Consider the following 26,633-nt stretch of genomic DNA (forward strand, 5'->3'; position numbering starts at 1 on the left):
CGTTGTACTGTAATTAATTTCCGCCTGGTCCAGCTGACGGGATGCGTAACCAGTTGGTCTTTTCTCACCATCAACAATTTGACTCAGAATAGGTTTTACCTTCTCTTGTACATGGTGGTTTTCTTCAATCTTGTGGCCACTAGCTATAATGGTACCACTAGGAATTTCTACCTCATTCGTTCCGAATTTGTCCAAACAGACGGGAACATAAAATTTCTTTCCCTGCACTTCCACCGTTGTTAAACCACTTTAACATGTACCTGTAATCTGTTGAGGACATTGTTTTGACAGAGAGTGTCTACCAATACAGCTGTCCTCAGCAGTTCGCGGGATTTGACTCCAAGCCAGAGAATACATGCTGTGCCACTGCTGATTCTAACAAAGGTAGTTGTAGGTAACACCCACATTTGCGTGTAAGGAACAGGTGGAAGCTGCTGCGTTTCACAAGTACCTTGCGGCGGAATGACGTGGGGGCCGCCGAAATGGTGGGTTTCCTGACCTAGATGGACAGTTTGTGTTCTGTAATCTACTACACTCCGATAGTGGTAGAGGAAAATCATTACCCAGGATGACCTCAAAATCTCGCTTTTGTTTTCGCATTATATTCATGTCAAAATGGTAGTGGATGGCTCTGATTTTCAGTTTAACGTGGCAATACCCAACGGGTATGATTATCTCGTCACTCAGATCGTTAATGTGGTGACTGGGTGGTTTTAACACTTGTATATCCCCATGTCATACGAATAATACGCTGGTTTGCGCTCCCTTGTTGATAAGCACTCTTACATTTTTCTCTTGAACTTTGACGTTGAGGAGGATACATATCGACTCATTTAAGACGCCACGGTGGACTGGGTGCGTGAATTTTACAGGGGGCATGGTCCGGCAGCGTGACTTGCCTGCCCGACAGTTTGGATGATTTTTGGGGTTGTGGTGAATTGGTGGTGAGTTATTACCTCTGCTGATTGTGCAAGGGGCCCCCCATTTCCCAGGTTCTGAGGGCAGTTTTTACTCATATGCCCTACGGTTCCACACCGAGAACAATAAGGTGCGCAGCATTTTGTCACAGCATGGCCTACTTTTCGGCAGCATTGGCATGCCTGCTCATATTTAAAAATTGGACACTGTTGTTCGTTAGGACACATCAAACTGACAATAAAATGTGCTGCCTCATCTCGCAACATCGCGAGGCGTGTGGCATCATGCAACAAGGCGGATGATGCTATTTTTACCTCTCCTCCAACATACGGGTCGATTCCACATGTAAATGTGTCTATCAAGTAAGCTTCTGCCTGCTCCCGGGAAACCTCATTACGGACGGGATCCGAACCCAGCGTATAAGTACAGTAAGCCACAGTGTGGATTTGGTCAGCAAATGCATCTACATCCTCCCCTTGTTACTACGGTGAGTGGACAACTTGTCCCTGTAATAGTCCGAATATCTTTCAACCCAGTCTCTAACCTGGCAAAAGAGGTAGTGTCCCTGAGGATGGGAACTGATTTGGTATATGTACAGGCACAATTAATAAGAAATCATTTGGCCAAGTGCAAGCATGGCCTACATTCCCGGTAGTTTGTAGAAAGGAATTTATTTGCTCATTAGGTTTTCCGGAAAGTGTCGAAATAAAATCGACTGCAGGGCAACTCGTAGTCAAAGTTGCAATGGGTAGTTGGGGTACTGTGCTATTTAAGGTGCTTGCAGCATTCATTTGCCATGCAGCAGGGTGTACTTCTGATGCACTTAGATTGGCAGACTGGGTTTGGGCCAATTTTAGGCATTCTTGTATATGTTGTAACAATAACTTATCTATTTCTGCTTGAAGGGCATTTACTGGGTCTGATTTTTCTGTAGGTGGGGAATTGCCTTCGCCAGTGGCGGTACTACGCTTTTGAGGGATGGTTACAATGTTAGGACACCTAGTGCTTACCGAAAACTTTTACAATTTGACCACGAAAGAAAAAAGGCCTACACTTAGCAAGATGACAGCATAACTGGCAGCAAGGAGGCAGCAGTGAGGAGAAATTGAGCAATGGACCAAAAAAAATGCTGCAGTTGCAGTTGTGGTGGTGGTGGTGGTGGGTCATCGATGGCTGCATCTCATTCGGCAACGGCGGCAGGAAACAGCGGCGAAGATGATGTCGACGGTGTCGATGGCTGTGCGACATGCCTCATCTAGTCGGCTGGAACATGCGCGTTTCCTGGATGGCGGTGCACGGCCAGAACATGCAAGAAGCCTGGCATTCACTGTAGCAGCTGTTTGGATAGAACGCTGAAAGGGCGGAAGGCTGCGTGGCGAACCACGAATGCGTGCTCTTGTTGTTGCGCATCGCAGCTGGTGCATCAAGCATGAAGTACTACTGGTAGCTTCATTGGGTATGGCAGTTAGGTCAATAAGACAGGGCTAATGGTGAGTATCCCACTTTTGGTCACCAGATGTTGAAGTGTCAGGATTGGTGAGAAAGGGAAATCTGTGGGCACACGTTGAGGTGAAAAATCAAACATATTTTAAGTGTGTGGTTATTTAATGCCATACAAAGGAAAGGCAGGCCTAGAGAAGGTGCTGAAACTGAATGGGCTGCTGCCAAGAGAGCAGTAGAGGAGAGCGTCTGGTCGGATCGGAAGCTGCCAGCAGAAGAGAGCGGACGGGGTGTCCACTCCCCGCAGCTGGCCGCAGTTTCACACCCATGTGACCACGTCCCACCCTTCATGTTGGACAGCCAAGTTGTAGACACACAGTTCGGTTGCGTTACTGTACAACGTGACTGATATGCTGCAACTAGCCACCAGGCAGAAAGCACTGGTGAACATAAAGTGAAAAATAAAATTCAAATTTTATACTATTATTTCCATTCAGTAACAGCCCCCATTGTACACTATCCTAGTCTTTTGAACTATTAATTCATTCCTTTGGGGGGAGAGAGAGGGGTAGATTGGGGGGATGTTAAAAAGGAAGGACAGGTAACACGGGCCCCAGGATGAGAAGTGTCAGTTAGCCAGTCAGTGAGAGATCACTGCGAGTTCCCGCTGCTAATAAGGCGAGTACACCGTTTGTTTATTACATATCTTTACGAGTTTCAAACAGTAGCATGTTCAGAAATGGATAGGCACTGTGATTGCTGTGTACAGATGCGAGCTGAGTTGGTGACCCTTTCCTCACAGCTGCAGGCAGTGTTGGCTTCCGTCACACAGCTTGAGGCTGCTGCCAAGTGGGCGGACACGGGGACGTGAGGGACGTCGAGCACTCCCATGTGTCCCCTGATTGATCCACTTCTGTGTCTGCCCTGGGTGCTGCCTGCACTGAGGTTGACCCCTCACATGTGGTCGAGTGGGAGATCATTCCGAAGTCTGGCAGCCAGCAAAAGACTTTCTGTGAGGCTGATTGTAGGACCTCCCCGGTTCATTTGACGAACAGGTTTCGGGCGTTATGTGTCTGATGATGTCTCTGACCTGGATGCGGTCATTTATCCTGTTCCAGAGGGAGCTTCTCGGCCCACAAGGTCTGGGCATTCACAGATGGTGGGTTTGCAGGTAGTTGGGAGCTCTAATGTTAGGCATGTAATGGGGCTCCTTAGAAACAAGGTTGCCAAGGAGGGTAAGGAAGCCATGTGCACTCCGTGTGAATACTGGGGGGGAGTCATTCTGGATGTGGAAAGGGTACATCTGGATGCCATGAAGAGTACAGGGTGAAGCCAGCAGCAGGTGGTAGCCCATGTCGGTGCCAATGACGTGTGTCGCTTTGGATCAGAGGAGGTTCTCTCTGGTTTCCAGCAACTAGTGGAAATGGTAAAGACTGCCAGTCTTGCTTCTGAGATTGAGACAGAGCTCACCATTGTCGACAGAACTGACTGTGGTCCTTCAGTGCAGAGCCGAGTGGAGGGTCTGATTCAGAGGCTCCAGGCAGGCAGTCAGGCAGTTCTGTGACTGCAGATTTCTTGACTTGCACCATATGGTGGTGTGTTTGCAGGTTCCACTTAATAGATCAGGAGTCCACTACACACAGGAAGTGGCTACACGGGTAGCGGGGGCTGCGTGGAAGGGACTGGGTGGTTTTTTTAGGTTAGAGGGTCTCAGGAAACCACAGAAAGGGTGTCCGTCTAAGAGAGGGCAGGTAAAACACAGTAAGGTAGAAATGATGGGTAATGTAGTTGTAAATTGTCGTAGCTGTGTTGGGAAAGAACCAGAGCGCCAAGCCTTAATAGAAAGCACTGAAGCTCAAATAGTTATAAGTACAGAAAGCTGGCTAAAGCCGGAAATAAGTTCAGCTGAAATTTTTTCAAACAATCTAACAGTGTACAGAAAGGATAGATTAAATACAGTTGGTGGTGGAGTATTTATTGCTGTCATAAGTAGTTTGCCTTGTACTGAAATTGAAGTAGATAGTTCCTGTGAAATAGTAAGGTTATACTTCACAATTGGGCTAAACCATTAACTGGATCATTTTACCAACCCCCCCCTCCCCCTCTCGCCCGGACCCAGAAGATATTGTTGCTTAACAGTTCAAAGAAAACTTAAGTCTCATTGCAAATGGATACCACACTCATACAATTATAGTCGGTGGTGACTTCAGTCACCCTCGATATGCTGGAAAACGTATATGTTTAAAGCCGGTGGCAGGCATAAAACGTCATCCGAAATTGTACTGAGTGCTTTCTCAGAAAATTACTTTGAACAATTAGTTCATGAGCCTACTCGAAGTGTAAATGGTTGTGAAAGCATACTTGACCCCTTAGCAGTAAATAATCCTCGACAAATAGTAAGTATTGTAACGAATACAGGGATTAGCAAGCACAAGACAGTTGCTGCTAGGCTGAATACTGTAGCACCCACAACCATCAAAAAGAAAAGCAAAGTACATCTGTCCCCCTGCGGGTTCGGGGGTTAGAATAGGCTCGCGGTATTCCTGCCTGTCGTAAGAGGCAACTAAAAGGAGTCTCAAACTTTTTGGCCTTATATGATGGTCCCCTGTTGGGTTTGACCTCCATCTCTCAAAATTTTCCGAACAGCGAGCCGATTGGGGAAGGGCGCCTAACTTGGTGCATTGTGTCCATCTTGTGATCAGACCTTTCGCCAGCTTCTACACTGTTGAACTGCAGTCCTGTCCGCTCTCCATCTCTTGGGCATGACTCTTTTTCTGCGTGCAGATAACACCTTGCACTGTGCAGTGCCTCTTTCTGCACCGACGGCGACCATGGACTACATGTTACCTAACATCCAGCATGGTAGCAAGTCCGCTGTGGTGGGGCCGCCATGTACCCTGTTGGTTGTAGCCCCCTGACAACACAGGGATCGCTCTACTGATGCCTGCGCAGTTAACTCCCCACGTTTGCCAAGGAGTAGATGCCTATCCTCCTGGGGTATCGGGACTCCCAGTAACGGCCATCGTGCCAGGTGGTTCTTGCCGTGGCTGGGTGGCGCCTGTGGGGAGGGCCCTTGGTCGGAATAGGTGGCATCAGGGCGGATGACCCGCAATTTAGCGTGGTACATCGTCTCTCGCTGGTGGCCAGCCGCCAGCAGTCTCTAAGCGTTCTCGGGCTCAGTTTAACGCTCAGAAGTACGATCCGAAAACGTTCCCTCCCTGGCCACACCGTGGGAGGAACGTAAGTCTCAGGATGGCAGTAGCAGTTATTCGCTCCGCTTCTTAGTTTGTACGAGGGTTGATGGGGAGTCTTTTCTCTCCACAAAGCCTCAGTTCTTCGTCGAGCATTTAGAGGACAAATTTGGGGAGATGGAGGGCTTGTCAAAAATGCGCTCTGGGTCAGTCCTGATACAAACGGCATCCTCTGCCCAGTCATGATGGTTACTCACTTGTGACAAGTTGGGGGATGTTGCCGTTACGATCACACCCCATAAGAGTTTAAATATGGTCCAGGGAGTTATTTACCATAGAGATCTTCTTTTGCAGTCTGATGAAGAGCTGCACGCCAATTTAGAGCGCCGAGGTGTACATTTCGTCTGGCGCGTTCATTGGGGTCCGAAGGAAAATCAGATTGCTACCGGTGCCTTCATCTTGGCCTTCGAAGGGGATACAGTACCGGAAAAAGTCAAGGTGATCGTCTACCGATGTGACGTTAAGCCCTATATCCCTCCCCCGATGCGGTGCTTTAAGTACTGGAAGTTCGGCCATATGTCTTCTCGCTGCACTTCCAGCCTCACATGTCGAGATTGCGGACGCCCATCACATCCCAATACTCCATGTGCCCCGCCTCCCATCTGTGTCAAATGCGGGGAGCACCATTCAACTTGCTCGCCAGACTGCCGAATTTTCCAGAAAGAGAGTAAAATCATGGAATACAAGACCCTGGACCGATTAACCTATACTGAGGCCAAGAGGAAATACGACCGACTCCATCCTGTGAGAATGACATCTTCCTACCCTGCTGCTACAACACCTGTGCTAGCCCCGTCTGTTTCTCCAATTGTGGCCGGATCGACGAGTAGTAAAACTCCTCCTGCCCCCTCGCCAGTGGGGGGCTCTACCCACTGGGTTGCTCCTGCGCCACCTACCTCAGGAGCAACACCATCCCACCCATCGGGGACGTCCGTCCCCACTTCTAAGCCGGAGAAGTGTCCAACTTCTTCGGCTTCTCACGCTCCCAAGGGGTCCCTTGGGTCCCTCCCTTCTCAGGTTTCCGCCAGCGAGAAGCCTGACGGCCGACAATGGCGTAAGTGCCCGCAATCGGCTGGTCGTAGGGCTTCACGATCCTCCTCCGTCCCGGAGACTGAATTGGTGAAGCCCTCCCAGCCGGTGCGACCCAAGGAATGGCGTGAAAAACCCAAGAAGAGCCCTCAGCCCAAGGAACTCGGGGTGGCAGCCATCCCACCGCAACCTTCCAGCTGTGCGTCTGAGGATGCGGTGGAGATTCTGGCGTCCGCTGAGGACCTCGATCTCGCCGGTTCATCAGACGCCATGGAAAGCACTATCACAGGTGCTAAATCGGAGGCAGCAGGTGACCCAACGGCGTAATCTCCCTTCCCAGTCCCGTCAAGCCTTTCTCAGCCATGGACAACACCATCCTCCAGTGGAACTGCAGCGGTTTCTTCCACCATCTAGCTGAGCTCCGCCAACTTATCAGCCTTCACCCTTTCCTCTGCATTGCTCTGCAGGAAACTTGGTTTCCGGCAATGCGAACCCCCGCCCCCCGCCCTCCGTGGCTACCGGGGTTATTATAAGAACCGGGCAGCTTATGAAAGGGTGTCTGGTGGCGTTTGCATCTATGTCCTGAACTCTCTTCACAGCGAGTCTGTACCTCTCCACACACCTTTAGAGGCTGTCGCTGTTCGGGTGTGGACGCCACAGGCTGTTACCGTCTGCAGTCTTTACCTTCCACCGGATGGTGATGTCGCACAGCATGTCCTGGCTGCTCTGATAGCTCAATTGCCTCCACCTTTCCTGTTACTGGGCGACTTCAACGCCCATAACCATCTATGGGGTGGGTCAGTGGCAACAGGTCGAGGCGCCATCGTTGAGCATTTATTGGTGCAGCTTGATCTCTCGATCTTAAATGATGGTGCCTTCACACACTTCAGTGTGGCGCATGGCACATACTCCACCATTGACCTTTCCATCTGTAGCCCTAGCCTCTTACCGTCTGTCCAATGGAGAGTGCATGACGACCTTTGTGGTAGTGACCACTTTCCGATCTTTCTGTCACTACCACAGTGTCAGTCTTCTGGGCGCCCTAGCAGATGGGCTATGAATCAGGCTGACTGGGACTTGTTCTCCTCCACTGCCACTATTGAGCCTCTCTCTAACGATGCCATTGATGCAGTGGTTCAATTGGTCACCACCGGCATCGTTACTGCCGCCGAATCTGCCATTCCCCGTTCTTCTGGGTCCCCTCGGCGGCGGACTGTGCCTTGGTGGTCGCCTGAGATCGCTGAAGCAATTAAAGCTCGCCGGCGGGCGCTCCAGCATCACAAGCGACATCCCTCAATCGACCACCTTATCGCCTTCAAACGGCTGCGTGCGCGAGCCCGCTGCATTATCTGCCAACGCAAGCAGGAGTGCTGGGAGTGGTATGTGTCCAGCATTGGCCTCCATGTCACTCCATCGCAGGTCTGGGCCAAGATTCGCCGCCTCTATGGCTATTGGACCCCTGTCAGTGTCCCTGCCCTCTCACTGAGTGGAGCAGTTTGTACTGACTCCGACGTCATTGCAAACCGCTTGGCAGAGCACTTTGCTATGAATTCCGCTTCTGCCAACTACCCCTTGGTACTGACTCTGACGTCATTTAAGCCATTTGGCAGAGCACTTTGCTATGAATTCTGCTTCTGCCAACTACCCCTTGGGCTTCCGCTCCATTAAGGAGCGGATAGAATGTCGGAGTCTTTCTTTTCGCACTCACCATCCTGAATTGTACAATGTTCCATTCAGTGAGTGAGAATTTCGAAGTGCCCTCGCCGCTTGTCCTGATACCGCTCCTGGGCCAGATAGCATCCACTCTCATATGCTGAAACACCTTTCAGTGGACTGCCAGCGACGCCTCCTCGATCTTTACAACCGCATTTGGGTCGAGGGTGAGTTTCCGTTGCAATGGCGGGAAAGTCTTGTTGTCCCCATTCTGAAACCAGGGAAGAACCCTTTGGAGGTGGACAGCTACCGTCCCATTAGCCTCACCATCGTTCTTTGCAAGTTGCTTGAACGGATGGTGAGCCGGCACTTGAATTGGGTACTGGAGTCTCGAGGCCTTCTGGCTCCGTCTCAGGGTGGGTTCCGTAAAGGCCGCTCTGCCGCCGACAATCTGGTGAGCCTGGAGTCGGCCATCCGTACTGCCTTTGCCCGCCGTCAGCATCTGGTTGGTGTCTTTTTCGACATGCGGAAGGCATATGATACGACATGGCGTCATCACATCCTTTCTACGCTTCATGGATGGGGTCTTCGGGGCCCTCTGCCGATCTATATCCGCAATTTTCTGTCGTATCGTACCTTCCGCGTGCACGTCGCGGAGTTCCTCCCAAGTCCAGGAGAATGGTGTGCCACAGGGTTCTGTTCTCAGTGTGTGTCTGTTTTTAATAGCTATTAACGGGCTCGGTGCGGCCGTGGGAAATACTGTCTCCGCTTCCCTGTATGCTGACGACTTCTGCCTTTACTACAGCTCTATTGGCATTGCAGCTGCTGAACGTCAGCTACAGGGCGCAATCCGCAAGGTGCAGTCTTGGGCTGTAACGCATGGTTTTCAGTTTTCCACAGCCAAGACCTGCGTTATGCATTTCTGCCGGCGACGCACTGTTCACCCGGAGCCGCGGCTTTATCTTGACGGCGAGCTTCTTAAAGTAGTGGAGTCACATAGGTTTTTGGGGATGGTTTTTGATGCTCGGTTGACTTGGCTGCCTCATATTCGGCAGCTTAAACAGGCGTGTTGGCAGCATCTAAATACTATGCGATGCCTGAGCCACACCAGGTGGAGCGTCAACTGATCTACTCTCCTACGGCTTTACCAGGCGTTAATCCAGTCCCGTCTGGACTACGGGAGTCTGGCTTGTGGCTCAGCATCCCCATCTGCGTTGCGGGTGCTGGACCCAATCCTCCACAGCGGGATACGCCTTGCCATTGGTGCCTTCCGAACCAGCCCTGTGGACAGCATACTTGTGGAGGCAGGTGTCCCTCCACTGCGGTTACGACGCCAACAATTACTGGCTGCTTATGCTGCCCATGTTTTTAGCTTGCCCGGGCATCCAAATTATCGTGTCCTCTTCCCGCAGTCAGTCGTTCATCTGCCACAACGTCGTCCCCGGTTGGGTTGTCTGATCGCCGTACGTGTCAAACAGCTTCTTTCCTGGCTTGGGTGTTTCCCTGTTCCACTTCCTTTCCGGGCCCCTCTGCGTACACCCCCGTGGTGTGTGCCTCGCCCTTGCCTTCGGCTCGACTTGGCACATGGCCCGAAGGACTCGGTCCCTCCGGAGGCCTTCCGACGCCGCTTTTATTCCATCCTGGCCATGTATCAGGGCTCTGGCTTGTCTACACCGACGGTTCGATGGTTGCTGGTCTCGTCGGTTATGCACTAACTCTAGGGGACCATTCTGAACAACGTTCGTTGCCGGCTGGCTGCAGTGTTTACACTGCTGAGCTGGTCGCCATCTTTCGTGCCCTAGAGTATATCCGTTCCTGCTCAGGTGAGTCCTTCGTTATCTGTAGCGATTCCCTGAGCGGTTTATGAGCTCTCGACCAGTGTTTCCCTCGTTCTCGTCTGGTGATGGCTATCCAGGAGTCCCTGCATACTCTCGCCCGTAGCGGCAAGTCTGTGGTCTTTGTTTGGACCCCAGGCCATGTCGGTATACCCGGCAATGAAACTGTTGACCGCCTGGCGAAAGAGGCCACCAGTGCGCCATCTCTGGAGATTGGCCTCCTGGCTGATTTGCAGGCAGTCTTACTCTGCAAAGTTCTCTCGTTTTGGGATGACCACCCCTAACAAACTCCGTGCCGTCAAGGACACGATGACTGTGTGGCGGTCATCCATGCGAGCCAACCGCAGGGACTCAGTCTTCCTTTGTCGGCTCCGCATTGGCCACACCCGACTCACGCACAGTTATTTACTGTGTCGTGAGGATCCCCCTCTTTGTCGTTGTGGGGCGTCCTTGACGGTGGTCCATATTCTGTCGGAGTGCGCCCTTTTAACTGTGCTCAGGCAGACTTTTGCAATGCCTGACACGCTCTGAGCTCTTTTATCAGATGATTCTGCCATGGTGGACTTGGTTTTGTGTTTTATTCGGGCAGGGGGTTTTATCCTTTAATCTGAGTGTTTTTTTTAAGTGTTGATTCTGGCTTTTAGCCTCTGATTTTAAACTGAGTTTTTAAAGTGTTCTTGGTGGTTGGCTTTTCCTCTTTTTCTCTACGGTCGACCAACCACCGTCACACTGTGTGTTTTAATTTGTTTTGTCTGGTCTCTGTCAGAGTATTTCATGTCCTGTTTCGTCTGCTGTCTTGCCTGTTGTTCGTTTTTTATTCTCTTCGGGTGGTTTTAGTTTTTATGGAACAAGGGACTGATGACCATAGTAGTCTGGTCCCTTTAATCCCACAAACCAAACCAAACCAAACCAAAGTACATCTGTTTAAAAAAGCTGATGAAAATGCTCTTAATGCCTTTTTAAGAGACAGTCTCCACTCCTTCCAATCCGATCACGTAAGCATAGAAAAGATGTGGAATGATTTCAAAGAGATAGTATCGAAGGCAATTGAGAGATAAATACCACATAAATTAATAAGTGATGATACTGACCCCCATGGTGCACAGAACAGGTCAGATTGCTGTTGCAGAAACAACAAAAACAGCATGCCAAATTTAAAAGAATGCAAAATGCCGAAGATTGGTGAAGTTTTGCAGAAGTTCGAAATATAGTGTGTACTTCAATGTTAGATGCTTTTAATCATTTCCTCAACGAAACTCTGTCACAGAATCTGACAGAAAACCCAAAGAGATCCTGGTCATATATAAAGCATACCAGAGGCAAGATGAAGTCAATAGCTTCGCTGCGCGATAACAATGGTGAAGTCACTGATGACAGTGCCACCAAAGTAGAGTTATTAAACATGATTTTCTGAAACTCCTTCACCAAAGAAGACAAAGTAAATATTCCGGAATTCCGATCAAGAACAACTGCGAAGATGAGAAACATAGAAGTAGGTATCCTTGGTGTAGCAAAGCAGCTTAAATCACGTAGTAAAGGCAAGGCTTCTGGTCCAGATGGTGTACTATTCAGGTTCCTGTCAGAGTATGCAGATCCAATAGCTCCATATTTAGCAATTATGTACAACTGCTTGCTCACAGAAAGTTCCATACCTGAAAACTGGAAAGTTGCTCAAGTCACACCAGTATCCAAAAAGGGAAATAGGAGTAATACGCTGAATTAAATGAACATATACTATATTTGAACTTTATGAAATAGCTTGAAGAAAAAGATTTACTGGCACATTGTCAACACGGATTCAGAAAATATCGTTCTTGCGCAACACAACTAGCTGTTTATACTCGTGAGGTATTGAGTCCTATTGACAGTGGATATCAAATTGACTCCATATTTTTAGATTTTCAGAAGGGTTTAGAGACTTCCTCACAAGTGTCTTCTAACCAAACTGTGTGCCTATGGAATATCACCTCAGTTGTACAACTGGATCCGTGATTTCCTGTCAGTAAGATCACAGTTCGTAGTAATAGACGGAAGGTCATTGAATAAAACAGAAGTAATATCCAGCATTCCACAAGGAAGTGTTATAGGCTGTCTATTGTTCGTGATCTATATTCACAACATAGGAGACAATCTGAGTAGCCCTCCTAGATTATTTGCAGATGATGTCTTGTCTTGTAATGTCTTTTAAAGTCATCAGATGACAAAATGAATTGCAAAATGATTTAGATATGATATCTGTGTGGTGTGAAAAGTGGCAGTTGGCCCTGAATAAAGAAAAGTGTGAAGTTATTCACATGAGGACTAAAAGAAATCTGCTAAATTTCAATTATGCCATAAGTTACACAAATCTTAAGGCTATAAATTCAACTAAATAGTTAGGGATTACAATTACAAATAACCTAAGTTGGAACAATCACATAGATAATGTTGTGGGTAGAGCAAACCAAAGGCTGTGATTCATTGGCAGAACTTAAAGGTGCAACAGGTCTACTGGAGATACTGCTTACACTACACTTGTTTGCCCTACTCCGGAGCATTGCTGTACAGTGTGGGATCTGTATCAGGTGGGACTGACGGATGATATTGAAAAAGTTCAAAGGCGGCGGCTCGTTTTGTATTATAGCGAAATAGAGGAGATAGTGCAACAGACGTGATATGCGAAATGGAGTGGCAATCATTAAAATAAAGGCGTTTCTCAAATTCTTGTCGGGTTTTCAGCCGGATCAAACTGTCATCTGAACACAATATTTCAGTGGTCCACCTGGCCGCCATCATCAGGTGACAAAAGCTATGCTGCTCCGCCAATAATTGATTCCACGTGCAAATGGCTGCACCTTTATATGCCTCGGAAGTACAGCAGGGCATGCACTAAATACAGTGCGTGCACGCTCAATCATTCCTGCTGCCGCCTGGCGCCAAGTGAGTTGCAGCGCCTCCGGTGGTGAATACTGTTAAAAACGATATATCGTTAGAAATGATTATTCATAGCCGGACAATTCAGATGCCATTGTTTTTCCATATCTGATAAAACAGAATTCCATGTTTTACTTAACGGGTATCCATTATCATGATTAATGGTGTTATCTGCTAGTCTGATTTCGACGGATTCTTTTAAAACACAATAACAGTACCGTGAAGCATTTGCAGCTACTTGTGTCTCATTGTATAGCATCCTGTGTCCCTCTGTAAGGCAATGCTCAGCCACCGCAGATTTATCTGGCTGTAATAATCGTGTATGGCGATGATGTTCAATACACCTGTTGTTGACGGTACGGATAGTTTGGCAAATGTAAATTTTCACGCACTCGCTTGGTATTTTGTAAATGCCATACTTCCTCAGAGCTTAATCATCTTTAACAGAGCCAAGAAGTGCTCAAATCTTAGCTGATGGGTCATCTCATATTTCTTCAAAAGTCTACCTATCTTGGCAGACACATTCCCAGCATACGGAAGAATAGCCACAGACCTAAATGTGTCTTCAGATGGTTCAGGTGGAGGTCCAAACTTAAAAGCACGTCAAATTTGTTGGTCCGTATAGCCGTTATTATTGAACATATCCTTAAGATGTTGCTGCTCCTGTGGTAAATTCTCAGCATCTGACACAGCATATGCTTGTTTAACCAAGGTCCGAAGGACTCCTGTACTTTGAAAAGGTGGATGCCAACTGGTGGCATGTAAATACCTGTCAGTATGAGTCGGTTTCCTGTAAACACTGTGTCCAAGAGTACCGTCGTCTTTTCTATAAAATAGTACATCCAAAAAAGGTAGCTTCCCTCTTTTTCAATTTCCATTGTGAATTTGATGTTCGGAAGAAGACAAAGTGGTCCAATAACCAGCGCAAAGAGTCTATTGTATGTGGTCAAACAAAAAAGATATCGTCAACATATCTCAGAAAACACAAAGGCTTCGAAAACGATGTTTTCAGGGACATATCCTCAAAGTCCTCCATAAAAAGGTTAGCGACTATGGGGGTAAAGGACTCCCCATAGCCACAACGTCGGTTTGTTCCAAATATTTGTCTTCAATTAAAAAAGAGGTGGATGTCAGAACATGACGGCAGAGCTTCGTTATTTCCATATCAAGTTTTTCATTAATTAAAATCAGTGACTCTTCAAGAGGAACATGAGTAAAAAGTGACACCACATCAAAACTAACAAGTAAATCAGAGGGACCAAGATGAAACAACTTTAAACGCTGAATAAAATCCATGGAATTGGAAATATGGTGTTCACATTTACTCACATGAGGGCTGAGAGTCAATGCTAAATATTTGCCAAGTTGTAAGTTGGTGCACCCAAATTAGAAACAATAGGGCGCAATGGGACCCCATCCTTATGGATCTTTGGCAAACTGTATAATCTAGGTGGAACAGCAGCACCAGAATGTAGTTTTTTGATAGTGTCCTCAGGTAAGGAACTGTTCTTCAGAAGTGAAATCATAGTCAGTTTTATGCGATCTGTGGGATCCTTTTGTACCATACGGTACGACAGATCCTTAAGTAAATCATACATCTTATTCACATAATTTGCCTTTGAGATTAAAATGGTAGCATTACCTTTGTCTGCTGGTAAAATTAACAATTAAGGGTCTTCTAATAGACCGAATAGCTGCTCGTTCAGCTGAAGAAACAACACCTTGTGGAGTCAGAACCTGACGCAAAAGGTGAGAAACCTCCTGTCTAATCACTTCTGCCTGTTCTTCTGGAAGACGAAACACAGTTTGTTCAACAGAAGAAATGAATTCCATGATGGGAATGCTTCTAGAATTTGATATACTAATACGCTGGGAAAGTCTACATAGCATCATAAAATGCCTCTATGGGGAGGAGATGGTTCAACTCGTCAGTAAGTTTGATAAACTTCGCAAGAAGAAATGGAAGCTGCTGAGTGCCCTTGCCTTTCTACTGAGATGTCGTAACGAAGGTATTATACCAAAATTTGCCAGATTAGAATAAATATTTTTTTCTTTTTTAGGACAAGCAACGCTTCTAAAAAAAATTCAACATTCTTAAAATACAACTCGAGATCCTTTTAGGCACCCGTAAAATTTCAGCCAGGCAAATATGACTTCTCTACACTTACAGAAAGAGCATTACCATAACTAATTGAGAACCTCTCATTAGATCGTAAACTTCAAACAAGGAAGGTGGCCATTATTAAGAAAAAAATTTACGAGTTCAGTATTACGATTAAAATAAATTGAGCACACTTTTGGCGACAGCTCATCAGAAGCCGAAGAATTAACACCCAACCCCCTAAAAAAAAAAAAAATTACAGGGTCAGCATTTCACAAAACTGAAGGAGCTCTTTCATATTTGCAACTTTTCAAAGAGGAAGATAACAATATTCAAAATTTTACAAGTTCAGCATTCAACAATATTTTAAAATTTACAGCCCCAGCATTATGATAAAAGATTTGGAGCACTCTTTGGGCACTAACAATTATGGAACAGAAAGGTAACAATGATTTTTTAATTTAGAGCAATCCACAATTAAGGATTGAAAGATCATCAAGCAAATTTTTAGGCAGCAATAATGAGACAAGCCTGGGCTGGCAGAGGCAAGGCTTGGGTAGGGTAGCAGATAATTTGATTTAAAATTACCTCAGAATGCCAGAAAGGTTAAGAACTTAACTAACAGAGAGATGCCGTAGCAAGCGAGGATGCTGTGCCACCTCAGAAGCTACCACCAGACAGGAGACAGAACACCGCGCCACATGCACACACAGCCGACATGGGTTTGCCACACCTGATGAATCGGCGGATAGTGGATAACATGTTAGGACCATTGGCGCCAATGCTATGAACATCTCAGAAAGCTGAGGGCAAACAAACAAAGTTAATTAACTTAGGAAAAGCATATGTTTTGAAAACATGAAACTAGAAGTTTAACTCTTTTTAAGACTTACAATTAATCCAAGACTCAGCATCAAAATAAGTAAATTCTCGAGGCCCAACAAAAGAATACAAAATGCAAACCAGACACCGACCAAAATCTAAGCATTAAAAAGACTGCATAAATACAACAAAGGTGATTAACCACATAATCACTTAACAGTAGTGACCAAACATAGCAGTTGATTTGATTAAACAGCTAACTATTAAAAAGACTCATATAAAAACCAATTCACTTAAGTAAACTTAAAAGTAGCAAAAAATGTTGGAGCACCAATACTTCAGCATGAGATAATAATAGTAATGAATAATAGTAATGAAATACACAACAGTAAACAATAAATTCCTTCTTTTAAGAGAAGTTCTGGATCTCACCAATGATCTTGCAGACAACATTAACAGTAAAATCGTGATTGTCGCAGATGATGCAGTTATCTGTAATGTTCACTAGAGTGTATTACTGTACATTTCTCAACTATGTCTGTGGGGACAGAAGTGCTGCAATTTATGACAGGAAAAGTCACTTTATCAGGACTGACTTCAGTGAACTAAGCTTCAGATAATACAAGATTCTCAACAGGTTGCCTTAAAAAGAAACCAATAGTAAATGAGCCACGTTGGCTCATTTTCTGAGCTGTTATCTCTCTGCTTAATGGCGCAGTTCATTTTCTTGTCACACCACCAGGTGGTGCTTTGATCTTCTGGTAGTTGGCTCTTTGATTAGAGGGAGTTGGAGGCAAGTTGTTGTTGAATGATAGGGCAGTGAGAGAGAGGAACATGTGACGAATGTTGAATGTGCCATCACAAGGGCTGGTCGGTGGTCGCTCGTCCAGGTGGGCAGCTACATGTAAGGGGCCATTAATATACAATGTGAACAGCAGATGTCTCACAAGGGGACCATCTCATTGCCAATTGCAATTGAATTAGCAGAGATCGTGCTGGACGGTTTATTTGTTGGAAGATTTAAATCATGAAGCAACTTTTCGGTGTATTTCGTGATTTTTTTGCCTCTCAATTGTTCATTCAGCTCCTTTACCTCTGATGTATCTTATTCTGGCGGCACTTCTGTAGACACACTTGGGTCATCCATTTCACTGTATTCTTCAAACACATGTAGCATTAAAATTGCGTTGTGAGCAACGGGTGTTGAAGGCAAATTCAAACTAGTGGTTTAGGAGCTAGGTCACAGTCATTAGGTTGACCATGGCGATACATGTTCATAATACAGAGGACTGTCTGTGCAAACTCTTGTGTACTGCCAAATTATATCACTGTAGCCAAATAAAAGGCGGTGACCTGGGCGACACACTGTCACAACACACAGAGTTTGCACATGATATCCGTGCGAACAGTCCACTTTCTGTTTCACCGAGCCTACAGAATTTAAACTTCTTAATAATGTCAAACAATTTACACTCTTTGTTGATATTCTGTAAAATAAAATGGAAAAATGTCAGAGTATTCTGATTAAAAAAAAAGGCAAAATCACGGAAAGGACCTGAACATGGTACTTCCAGTGTGGTAACTGTAGACTTTAACTGCTGTGCCACACTCACTTGGTTCGGAACATGGCTAATGTTACTTGTGTTACACAGTGCAGTGAACTTCAAAATCTATCATCATCTTGAAAACCAAGACCCATCGCTAAAAAGGCAGATAGCCTCATTCTCGAGGCACGTGTCTCTACAACATATCAGAGACCCAGCCAAATTCATTATTTACACTACTGATGGTCCCCTTGTCAGTATACTTCTGTGGGGTACACACGAAGTTACTTGTACATCAGAAAATGACTCTCCATCCAAGATAACATGTGTGACCTCCCTACCAAAAAGTTCTCAATCCAGCCAAAAGTTTCACTTGATACCCCATATGACTCTACTTTTGCCAATAAGTGTACATATGGTACTGAGACAAATGATTTTTGGAAATCAAGAAATACTGCTTCTACGTGGTACAACAAATTGATGTCAAAGATAGTGGATAGTAGTTTTGTTGATCCCTTCTACTACCCTTCTTTTAGGCAGGTGTGACCTGCTTTTTTCCAAGAAATAGGCATGGGTTTTTTTTTTTCGGTTGAACTATGATAGAATTTAGTTACTAGAGGGGCTAACTCCACCTCAAATTCTGTATGGAATCTGACATGGATTCCATTGTTACCTGGAGCTTTCTTCAGTTTTAACAATTTCCACTATTTCTAAACACTGACACTAACACTTACTTCATTCATCTTTTCAGTGGTACAAGGCTTAATTTGGGGCAATTCTTCTTTGTAAATAAATATTTGAAAATTAGGTTAATCATATCAGCTTTGGTTTTGCTACCCTCAATTTCAGGTCCCCTCTCATTCACTAGGTGCTGGACACTAGCATTGGTGCCACTAACAGCCTTTACATAGGACAAGCATTTCTTTGGGTACTGTGAAAGATCATTTGACAGTATTATGCTGTGGTAGTAATTGAAGATATCATGCATTGCTCTCATGATAGCCAAACATGTGCTCCATTCAGCATCTCTAACTATAGCCTTGTGCTTTGTTTTACACCTATTATGCAGTAATCTCTGGTTCTCTAGAAGTTTCTTTACAGTGACTGTATATCATGGGGGTTATCTCCCATGATGAACTGTTCTAGTGGGTACATATCTATCCAGTGTATGGTCTACTAGTGTTTTAAACTTGAGTTGTAGTTCCTCTACGTAATCCTGCCTTGTGCTGAAAGTTTAAAGTTCCACATTGAGATACGATGCTACTGACTTGTATGTAGTTTGCTGAACATATGTCTTTCTGCTTGTTTTAGTTGTTCTTTGTTCTTTGGTAATTATTGTTGCCACTACTGTGTCATGATCACTGATACCGGTTTCAATAAGGACATCCTCCAAGATGTCAGGTCTATTTGTTGCCATTAGCTCCAATATACACTCCTGGAAATCGAAATAAGAACACCGTGAATTCATTGTCCCAGGAAGGCGTTTGTGCTGGACGTGCAGACCGCGTGAGACGACGCTTCATCCAGTCCCAAACATGCTCAATGGGGGACAGATCTGGAGATTTTGCTGGCTAGGGTAGTTGACTTACACCTTCTAGAGCACGTTGGGTGGCACGGGATACATGCGGACATGCATTGTCCTGTTGGAACAGCAAGTTCCCTTGCTGGTCTAGGAATGGTAGAACGATGGGTTCGATGACGGTTTGGATGTACCGTGCACTATTCAGTGTCCCCTCGCCGATCACCAGAGGTGTACGGCCAGTGTAGGAGATTGCTCCCCACACCATGATGCCGGGTGTTGGCCCTGTGTGCCTCGGTCGTATGCAGTCCTGATTGTGGCGCTCACCTGCACGGCGCCAAACACGCATACGATCATCATTGGCACCAAGGCAGAAGCGACTCTCATTGCTGAAGACGACACGTCTCCATTCGTCCCTCCATTCACGCCTGTCGTGACACCACTGGAGGCGGGCTGCACGATGTTGGGGCGTGAGCGGAAGACGGCCTAACGGTGTGCGGGACCGTAGCCCAGCTTCATGGAGACGGTTGCGAATGGTCCTCGCCGATACCCCAGGAGCAACAGAGTCCCTAATTTGCTGGGGAGTGGCGGTGCGGTCCCCTACGGCACTGCGTAGGATCCTACGGTCTTGGCGTGCATCCGTGCGTCGCTGCGGTCCGGTCCCAGGTCGACGGGCACGTGCACCTTCCGCCGACCACTGGCGACAACATCGATGTACTGTGGAGACCTCACGCCCCACGTGTTGAGCAATTCGGCGGTACGTCCACCCGGCCTCCCGCATGCCCACTATACGCCCTCGCTCAAAGTCCGTCAACTGCACATACGGTTCATGTTCACACTGTTGCGGCATGCTACCAGTGTTAAAGACTGCGTTGGAGCTCCGTATGCCACGGCAAACTGGCTGACACTGACGGCGGCGGTGCACAAATGCTGCGCAGCTAGCGCCATTCGATGGCCAACACCGCGGTTCCTGGTGTGTCCGCTGTGCCGTGCGTGTGATCATTGCTTGTACAGCCCTCTCACAGTGTCCAGAGCAAGTATGGTGGGTCTGACACACCGGTGTCAATGTGTTCTTTTTTCCATTTCCAGGAGTGTATTTCCATCATGAGTGGAGTTCCTAACTATCTGTCTTACAGTAAGATTGGGCGGCTTAATTGCAAGTGAACTGAGGTTTTCTCAAAAGTTTTAGGTTACGCAAGGAGATGAGGTTGTTGGGCGATAGGATCTAATTACCATTTTGTGTCTACCCCTAATACTGAGTCTTGCTCAGATTATATCGCATGTAGCTTCAATTTCTCTCTCAGTGGATTTGAGTTTCTTGTTTACTGCGACAAATACACTACCTTCATTTTCTGTTAACATATCCTTTCGCTATACACTTAAATCCCCCCCCACTCGTAAAATCGTGCATGGTAGCAGTTGCAGAATTTTTGCTTCCAATGGAGATGCAGGCAATTGAAGGGTTTGCCTGTCCAAGCAAACAATGTCTCGTCGAATCCTGGACATGGCATCAGATTTAGAGACACAGCTCAGGAAAAAGGTGGAGAGCTTTGTTGCATTTTCGCTAGTGCTTGATGAAAGCACAGACATATCGGACTGTGTTTAACTTGCAGTCTTTGTGCGTGGTGTCGACATGGAGCTGCAAGTAACTGAAGAACACTTGGATGTGGTACCACTCGATTACACCGCAACGGGACATGACATTTTTGAAGCTGTTTGTGAATCAGTGGACAATATGAATTTGCCATGGGACGAGCTCCATTCTGTAGTGACAGACGGTGCACCACAAATGGTCGGGCGTCATCAAGGATTTTGCTTCTCGTTTCAAAAATAAACTCAGGGACGAATTCAGGAGAGACATTTTGACTCTCATTGTTTTATTCACCAAGAGGTACTGTGTGCTGAAACAGTAGAGCTAGGTGGCGTAATGAAAGATATTGTGAAGTGTGTGAATTTTGTGCGGCGTCATGATATGAATCATCACCAATTCAAAGGATTCCTGAAAGATGTGGAAGCGGAGTATGGGGATATACCTTACCACAGTACAGTTCGTTGGCTGAGTCGGGGAAAAGTTCTTGATGTTTTATTTGCCATTTGTGAGGAAATATCCCTTTTTATTCAAATGAAAGGGGAAGAAATGCGTCATGTGAAAGATATAAAATGGACATCAGACTTGGTGTTCCTAGCTGATATAACTATGCATCTGAATAATTTAAATCTGTCACTGCTGGACAAAGGGCAGCTAAACGTTGACATGCACGACCAGATCAAAGCGTTAATAGAAAAGTTACGTTTATTTGAGAGACAGGTGAGTGATGGATATTTAATGTTCTTCAATCGTCTTGCTTCTTTAAAACTACCTGAAGGTACTACTTTCAGTGATTACCAAGCAAAGTTAAAGCAGCTCATCACGCCGTTTGAAACACGATTCCAAGACCTCACTAGTTGGGAAATGGAACTTAAGGTGTTCAGTGCACCTTTTTCAGTTTCCCCCAATGACTTGTCACCATCACCTCAATTGGAGATAATTGATTTGCAAAATTAAACTTTGTTGAAAGAGAGGTACTACAACACGTTGGATTTTTCATGATGGTATCGTTCATTACAGCAAAAAACATTTCGCAAGCTTCACAACAATGCCGCTCAAATCATGTGCATGTTTGGATCTACATATTGTTGTGAGGAGCTTTTCTCAGCAATGAAAAGAGTAAAAAGTAAGGAACGATCGTTTCTTCAGGATGCAACAATGAAGGCCATCCTCCACATTAACGCTGCAAACACTTTGATGCCTTATATTTCCGATCTTATAATGGAAAGAAAATGTCAAGCTACAGAAGCCCAATAAATTTAGTGTGCAATTTCTTGTGAAACAGTTGTTTCTTATTTATTTCCTGAACATTGTATTTCCTGGTGTAGCATGTCACCACGTCTTAGCAGCTAAGAGTATGAGGTTGCCGATCTTGTAAGACGCAGCTGACACATCAAAACGCTTGTCTTGCTGCCTGCCTCAGCCAGTTGTGCCATGTGCTGGCCCACTTGAATGGTCACTGTGAGCAACACGGCTCCCTGGAGCAGGGGAACACTGCGCTGCTCACAACAGTGCTGACGAGCTGGAACAGCCTGGTCAAGTGGATGAGTAATGACAGATCCTGTACTTTGTGCAGAGGAGACAGGATCCACAGGAGACAGGATCAACAGGAGACGATAGTACTTGAGGTACCTCTAGTACCAGCAGAGGTACATGACTTTATGGAGCTCTGCCAACCCACTTATTTGCATCAGCTGCCAATCATTAGACAGCAGTCAGTGCATTTTCCAACTGTTTATAAACATCAACCAATTCATCCTGTGTTTGAGAAAGGCATTCTCATTGGGGCTGCATTTTGGTTGGTGCAGTGTATTACAAGGCAGTGAACAAATAATTTTAAATTATGCCCAGTGATTATCATTTAATCTGTTGAGCTAAAAAGTTGGTAATGATGTATAAGAATCGAAGCAAATACACAAAACAAGATTTCTATTAAGGCAACACAAAAATCTATGGCAAAAATTATTAGTTTCCTAAAAGTTTTGAGGTTAAGTATAGCTGTTTGCGAAGCTGAATACAGAGTTAATTCCTGATAAATGCAGATAATGTATAGAGTTACTCCTCTTCAAGGGAAAACTAGATGTAACACAATATGTTAATTAAAATATTTGCTACAGTAACTAAATTATGCAATGGACGTTGATAGCTTCTGAAATTTCTCAAAAACATATGCTTATTTGTGTTGATGTACAATGAAATTCAGGGATGATGTATTCATTGTCAGAACTGTGAACCATAAATTATGATTTGCTATGAAATAAATAACATATCCAAAACACTCTTACTGGTAACTTATGAAAATATAGTTTATAAGCATCCAGAAGTTCTCAAAATTAACCTATTTCTCACGTAATTGTACAATGAAATGTGAGAAAGATTGTTTTGGATGAGGATAGGCCTACTGTTCTCAAAAATTTTGAAAGAGCCCAATTAAGATTAGCCTATAATTGATGATAATTGTAAGAGTTTATTGCACCACTCACGAATGTTCAAAATTTCACAATGTATCACAGTACAAACGGGTATTGATACAAACTGTGAAAGATTATGCAGAAGCATAATATGTGAATCTAGAACTTCAGATCGGCACACTGTTCTAGTACACATGGTCTTGCACAAAGGAAAATTCCAAATTGGGTTTTTTACATGAATAAATATGCATGTTGCACAGATATGTCACTTGGTTGGTTGTGGGCGTACTTCTACACTGGCCTGCTGGAAAAACAACACTGCAGCGTGAGTTTATCTCAGTCAAAATCGCTAAAATGCGTAACACTAATAAAGCACATCTTCTGCCTGTTGCAGCTAATGTGATACTGCACCTTGTCTTAACCAAATCCAGTACGGCATAGGTAGACATTTGCCAACATTGTCGTAGGAAATCCTCCTCTATTGTTTCAATTTGGTATGGCAGACAAGCCAGTTTCTCAACATGTAGAAAGAGACAGTTTTGATACGCCCCCTCAAATCGGGAAAGTACCCCACGTCCCAGTAGTGCTGGAGTGTTGCCTTAATGAGCTGTGCAGGAGATACCCTGGCACGAATGGTTAACTATCATCTGGTCTGATTGCTAAAGACCAGCCAACTCTGTAGCTGCTCTTGGTATAAATTCTGGAGATTTCTGTCCACTGTTTCAAGCATGTAAGTTCCTTGCTTCTCCAAATCCACCTGCACACTATTCTTTTGCCCATCCATCTCTGGCACCCCTTTTCTCCTGCCATCTATGAGCAACAAGGTTGTTTAGGATCCATGTGTAGCATATGATGGAGTCACTTGGTCAGGAGAAACTACAACACCAAAGTCAGCGTTTTAACCTCTTGCCATCCTGATTTCTTCAGAGGCCCAGAGTGATTTTAGATCTAGCACATTACAAGAGAGATTAGACTTCTGCATATGTTTTTAATACATTGTTTATGACATTTTAACTGAGTACTACTACTCTGTAGCTGTATTTATGGATGGGTCTAAACAGGGGGACTCTGTTAGTTGCTCTGCTCTTTTCCCCAATCATATCCTCAATGACTGATTGCCTCAGGACTTCACAGTCTTCGGTTGGAATCATACATGATCTAGCAGGCACTGGAATAGATGAGACATGTTATGAGTGCTAAATTCCTAGGCTGTTCAGATTCCCTGAATGGCTTTCACTGTCTACAACAGTTGTACCCAGCAGATATAGTAGTCCACAATACCCAGGGCACCCTTCTCAGATTACAAAGGCTGGGAAAGGAGATGGTTTTCTACTGGGTACCAGGGCACATAGCTATTGTGGGGAAAGAAAGAGCAGATGCAGCAGCCAAGGTGGTGTCATGATTTTCAGTTAGTTCAGTGTGCCATCCGCTTGCATGCTCTTGCTTTGCCGTTGAGCACACAATCATGTGTTGATGGGAAGAAGAGTAGGTGGAAGTGACAAATAATAAACTACGTCTTGTTAAGTCCACAACATGGCTGTGGCATACCTCCTTCCAGCCACGCAAGCGGGATGATGTTCACCTTACTTGCCTTTGCATAGGCCATAGCCCTTTGACTTGTGACTTCTTGCACCACCAAGCAGACAGCCTCACCCCCTCCCCCTCCACAGTGGGCGGTGCTTTTGGCTTACAGGCAGATTCTTTTTATTCCTGCAGGCAACAGATCCAGATGTTTTTAAGAAGATACTCTTTTCATTGTGTTAGCGCATCAGGAAATCCAACAGGTCCCTTTACTTTGGCAAAGATGCAGCGTGCAAATTCATTTCTGTCAGTGTCCATTTTGCAATGTACACTACCTTTGTAGCTGAAGATGAGCTCAAAATTGATATATTTGGTTATATTAGTTACTTTGTTGGCATTGCTATCCTTCGACATTTAGCCAGTCATATGTATTCCTAGCAACTTTGCCATTTTCATTTCTATCAGCAGCAGCAGAGTTAACATGTTTTAGGTGTAGGTTCTTTTTGCTACAGTGACGCCAGCTGTCAGGTAGCAATTTGGGGGCGCTGATTGCAAACTGGGCACATCTGTAGGCATTTATAACTATCATATAAAATAGGACAACTTTTCTTGTTTGGCGTTATTGTATTTACAAAACATTTTTTTAATACAAAGCTGCTTTAATCTCCTTAAAATACCTATAAAATTTAGAAGATGCTATTTTGTGAAGCACTGGGTACACAGCTGAGAAATTTAGAAAAGAGGGTCCTTGTTGGGTGAACATTATATCCCCACCATGACAAGAGGTCTTAAACAATTTAGTTTCATATTAGAGATGTTCACTTACCCCATCTCGTCCAGACTAATTGATGCAAAGAGACCTTCATACGCCTTTTACATTACACCAGACACAGCTTTGAAGTTGAAAGCTGGAGAATATTGTTCTCTACCATGAACAAGGCAAACTCACTCTTTATCCACTGTCAACAATTCGGCACCTATTGGCATGACAACTTTTACATCAGCAACTTTTTGTATAAAATATAATTTGACATTTGTGTTGGTACATCAGTGGCCTCTGCTAATTCATACACTTTTGTTCTATGGTAAGTGAGAATTACAGTGATTCCTATGGTACGCTCACCTGCCATGTGTCCAGGATGATTATCATCAAAGATGAATGTTGTTATTTTAATTTGTTAAACTGTTATCTAACTTGTCATTTCTGTAAAAGTCACATAGTATTACTGGGCTTCCATACTCAAGATATAGTGTCATTTTTGTTTGTGTCGCCTAAAAGGAGGGCTGTACACAATAACAACACCAACTTGTAACAATGAAATCTGCATTCAAATAATAGTACTTATTGAATTGCGCTTATACACTTTGAAAACCAACAGTGTTGCAGGATGTAAATTAAACAACTTATTAATTATGCCGAGTTACAGTTTAATGCAGTGTCTTTCATTTGTTATGTAAGATCTGTCAATTTAAATGTTTTTCTTGGCTGTTTTGGTTGCAGCTATGGGGACAGGACGTTCGAAAAAGGAAGCTAAACATTCAGCAGCTAAGGCTTTACTTGATAAAATGATGGTTACTGCCAACAGTGGAGATGATGGCGTCGTCGTGAACAGTGAGAACATATCAGAAGTGTAAGAATGTTATTGTTGTCTTTTATAGCTTACAGTTTTGATCAAATTGCCAACAAGCAAAACTTTTTAATTTCATATGTTCCTAAATTATTTTGATAGTTTCCCATTAGATATCCAGTGATAACTTATTTTATTAGATAATCATATAGTTACATAGCTGGGTTTGTCATGGTTTTTCAGATTTATGTTGACTATAATTTAACATTATTTTGCAAATGAATTCCTTATCACACATCACAGTATAATATGATAATGTAAACAGACCATAAGCAGCTTACATTTATATGAAATAGAGGAGAAGGAAAGAAAGAAAGAGAAGGAATGGATGGGAATTTGTGACTCTTGTGCAGGGCATTGTGTTCAGTCAGTGACGAAAATGAAGCCTGACATGGTCAGGTGGGAGACAGTGGTCTTAATGTGGTTTATTAAACAATTTTTTAAGTAAAAACTTTTAATG

The 26,633-nt window shown here is 44.8% G+C and overlaps 1 protein-coding gene across 4 annotated transcripts in view; it reads left to right on the forward strand.

Moving 5' to 3' along the window:
• LOC126354324 (RISC-loading complex subunit tarbp2) overlaps positions 1-26,633 on the forward strand; it is a 118,879-nt gene that overhangs the window by 29,987 nt on the left and 62,259 nt on the right. For all 4 annotated transcript variants that reach the window (XM_050003881.1, XM_050003882.1, XM_050003885.1 and 1 more), the window contains one exon: positions 26,047-26,176. In XM_050003881.1, coding sequence (XP_049859838.1) covers positions 26,047-26,176 — 130 coding nt within the window. The remainder of the gene's footprint in view (positions 1-26,046; positions 26,177-26,633) is intronic.

The sequence above is a fragment of the Schistocerca gregaria genome, chromosome 3 (assembly GCF_023897955.1).
Source record: "Schistocerca gregaria isolate iqSchGreg1 chromosome 3, iqSchGreg1.2, whole genome shotgun sequence".
NCBI classification, from domain to species: domain Eukaryota; kingdom Metazoa; phylum Arthropoda; class Insecta; order Orthoptera; family Acrididae; genus Schistocerca; species Schistocerca gregaria.